The sequence below is a fragment of the Berghia stephanieae genome, chromosome 8 (genome assembly GCF_034508935.2).
Source record: "Berghia stephanieae isolate SIO BIC M18660-M18661 chromosome 8, UCSD_Bste_1.3, whole genome shotgun sequence".
Lineage (NCBI taxonomy): Eukaryota > Metazoa > Mollusca > Gastropoda > Nudibranchia > Aeolidiidae > Berghia > Berghia stephanieae.
Genome location: NC_088367.1, coordinates 38,026,722 through 38,029,221, shown reverse-complemented (window position 1 = coordinate 38,029,221; position 2,500 = coordinate 38,026,722). Strand labels below are relative to the sequence as shown.

The following is a 2,500-nucleotide window of genomic DNA, read 5'->3' as shown; positions in this document are numbered from 1 at the left end:
CTTGTTTGTATATCGATAGTCCACAAGGTGACACTGATCATTTCTGACAATTTCTCTTAATCAGTCTAAAATACATAGTTTTTGCGGGTTTTTTTGTGTGTGTGCGAGTCGGTTCGATTAATCTGAGAAACAGAACTGGTAAATACTTCATTTATACTGCCGTACTCTTGAAAAGCGAAGTCCCAGGTTTAAAAGTGTTTGCTAAGACGAGGGTAATTTAACTCGATCGATATTTGAAGGATGAGTTTTCTGACCAAATTCTAAATATGTGTTTTTCCAGAGCACGACAGTTTTGGCTTACGTATTATCCGTATAATATGATGCACGTTTGAATATAATACTCACATGTATGCCCCATCAATGATTTTGTTTATTCATCTTAACAACGCCACTATCACATTATCTCATTCGTCTGTAGTGTTTCATCCATCCTGTTTTGTTGATAAAGGGGATACCCGAAACGTCCGTTTCATCTGTTTTCGTATACTATTATCAAATTGAAGATTACGTTCAATTTCAAATTGCTATTTATTTCATCGAGCTTCGAGCAGCAACATTAATTTACACAATCCAACGATGGACTTCGTGTGGAGTTTTTTAACCGATAGATTTCTGTCATATATTATATTTGTGTAGGTAAAAAGAATAATAAATTATAGCCAAAGGGGCTATTTTAGCCCGTTAACTGCCGCACTCTGGAAAGACGTATTTAAACATTTGGCCTGATAACGTATTCTTCAATCGATCGTGGGGTCAGCGTAGCTCAACGGTGCGGGTTTTGCTTCGTACCTGAAAGGTTCCGAGTTCGACCACCCGCCCCTGCGTTGTGTGGCCTTGAGCAAGTCACCTCGTCCTAGCTCAATCTGCGGCGCTGCACTGCGGCTAACGCCTGGGTTATTCCAGTCTTCGCTTGGAATAGACCCTAGAGACAAATTTCCCCTATGGAGGTGAATAAAGGGAATTTCATTTATTTTTAAATGATCCACAACTTGGCAAAAACTCTCAAATCTGTGACCTCGCGAGCTCCCAGGTTTGAGAGTTTTTGTGAAGAACGCGTTTTTCAGGCCAAATGTTTAAAGACATGTATTTCCAAAGTAAGGCAGTTAACTGGTTAAATATTCTTTGTGCGGCGCTGCACGAGGCCAACGTTTGGATTATTCCAGGCTTTTCTCTGACTATAGGTAATGAGATTAGCGGAAGAGTAGCGTCCCTTGATTGGACGTCACCCATAGTCTGTGACGTCATCGGCGGAAAAGTTATTAGAGAGAGAACGTCATGTTGGTTGTGTGCATGCGTCTCTCGTCCTCGCGGACCGCGATACAGATTGATAGATAGATAGATAGATAGATAGATAGATAAGATAGATAGATGGACAGATAGATAGGTAGATAGATAGATAGATAGATAGATAGATAGATAGATAAGATAGATAGATGGACAGATAGATAGATAGATAGATAGATAGATAGATAGATAGATAAGATAGATAGATTGACAGATAGATAGATAGATAGATAGATAGATAGATAGATGGACAGACAGATAGATAGATAGATAGATAGATAGATAGATAGATAAGATAGATGGACAGATAGATAGATAGATAGCCAGATAGATAGATAGATAGATGGACAGATAGATAGATAGATAGATAGATAGATAGATAGATAGATTATTTAGATAGATAGATAGATAGATAGATAGATAGATAGATAAGATAGATAGATGGACAGATAGATAGATAGATAGATAGATAGATAGATAGATAGATAGATAGATAGATAGATAGATAGATAGATAGATAGATAGATAGATAGATAGATAGATAGATGGACAGATAGATAGATAGATAGATAGATAGATAGATAAGATAGATAGATGGACAGATAGATAGGTAGATAGATAGATAGATAGATAGATAGATAGATAAGATAGATAGATGGACAGATAGATAGATAGATAGAAAGATAGATAGATAGATAGATAGATAGGTAGATAGATAAGATAGATAGATGGACAGATAGATAGATAGATATATAGATAGATAGATAGATAAGATAGATAGATGGACAGATAGATAGATAGATAGATAGATAGATAGATAAGATAGATAGATGGACAGATAGATAGATAGATAGATAGATAGATAGATAGATAAGATAGATAGATGGACAGATAGATAGATAGATAGATAGATAGATAGATAGATAGATAGATAGATAGATAGATCGATAGATATGATTGAGGGGAGTTAGCTGGAACCACGTCGAGTGCTCGACAGTTTCTTGGAGCGAATTAAAAAAATAAATTCTCACCTCGTTTTTTTTTTTTAGACATTCTCCAACAACGTTGTTTCGGCCAGAATTCCTGGATGGATGGATGAATAGATTGATAGATAAAGAGAGATCGATATGCAACTAAAGACCAATTAAACTGTACTGTGACTTTCAGAATAGAGTTGAAACAATGGAAGCACGTGTGTATGTGTGTGTGTGTGTGT

The 2,500-nt window shown here is 36.2% G+C and overlaps 1 protein-coding gene across 1 annotated transcript in view; it reads right to left on the bottom strand.

Moving 5' to 3' along the window:
* LOC144979000 (uncharacterized) overlaps nucleotides 1-2,500 on the bottom strand; it is a 101,039-nt gene that overhangs the window by 19,551 nt on the left and 78,988 nt on the right. The window contains exon 3 of the mRNA XM_078925618.1: nucleotides 2,316-2,367. Within this exon, the coding sequence (XP_078781744.1) occupies nucleotides 2,316-2,367 (52 nt within the window). The remainder of the gene's footprint in view (nucleotides 1-2,315; nucleotides 2,368-2,500) is intronic.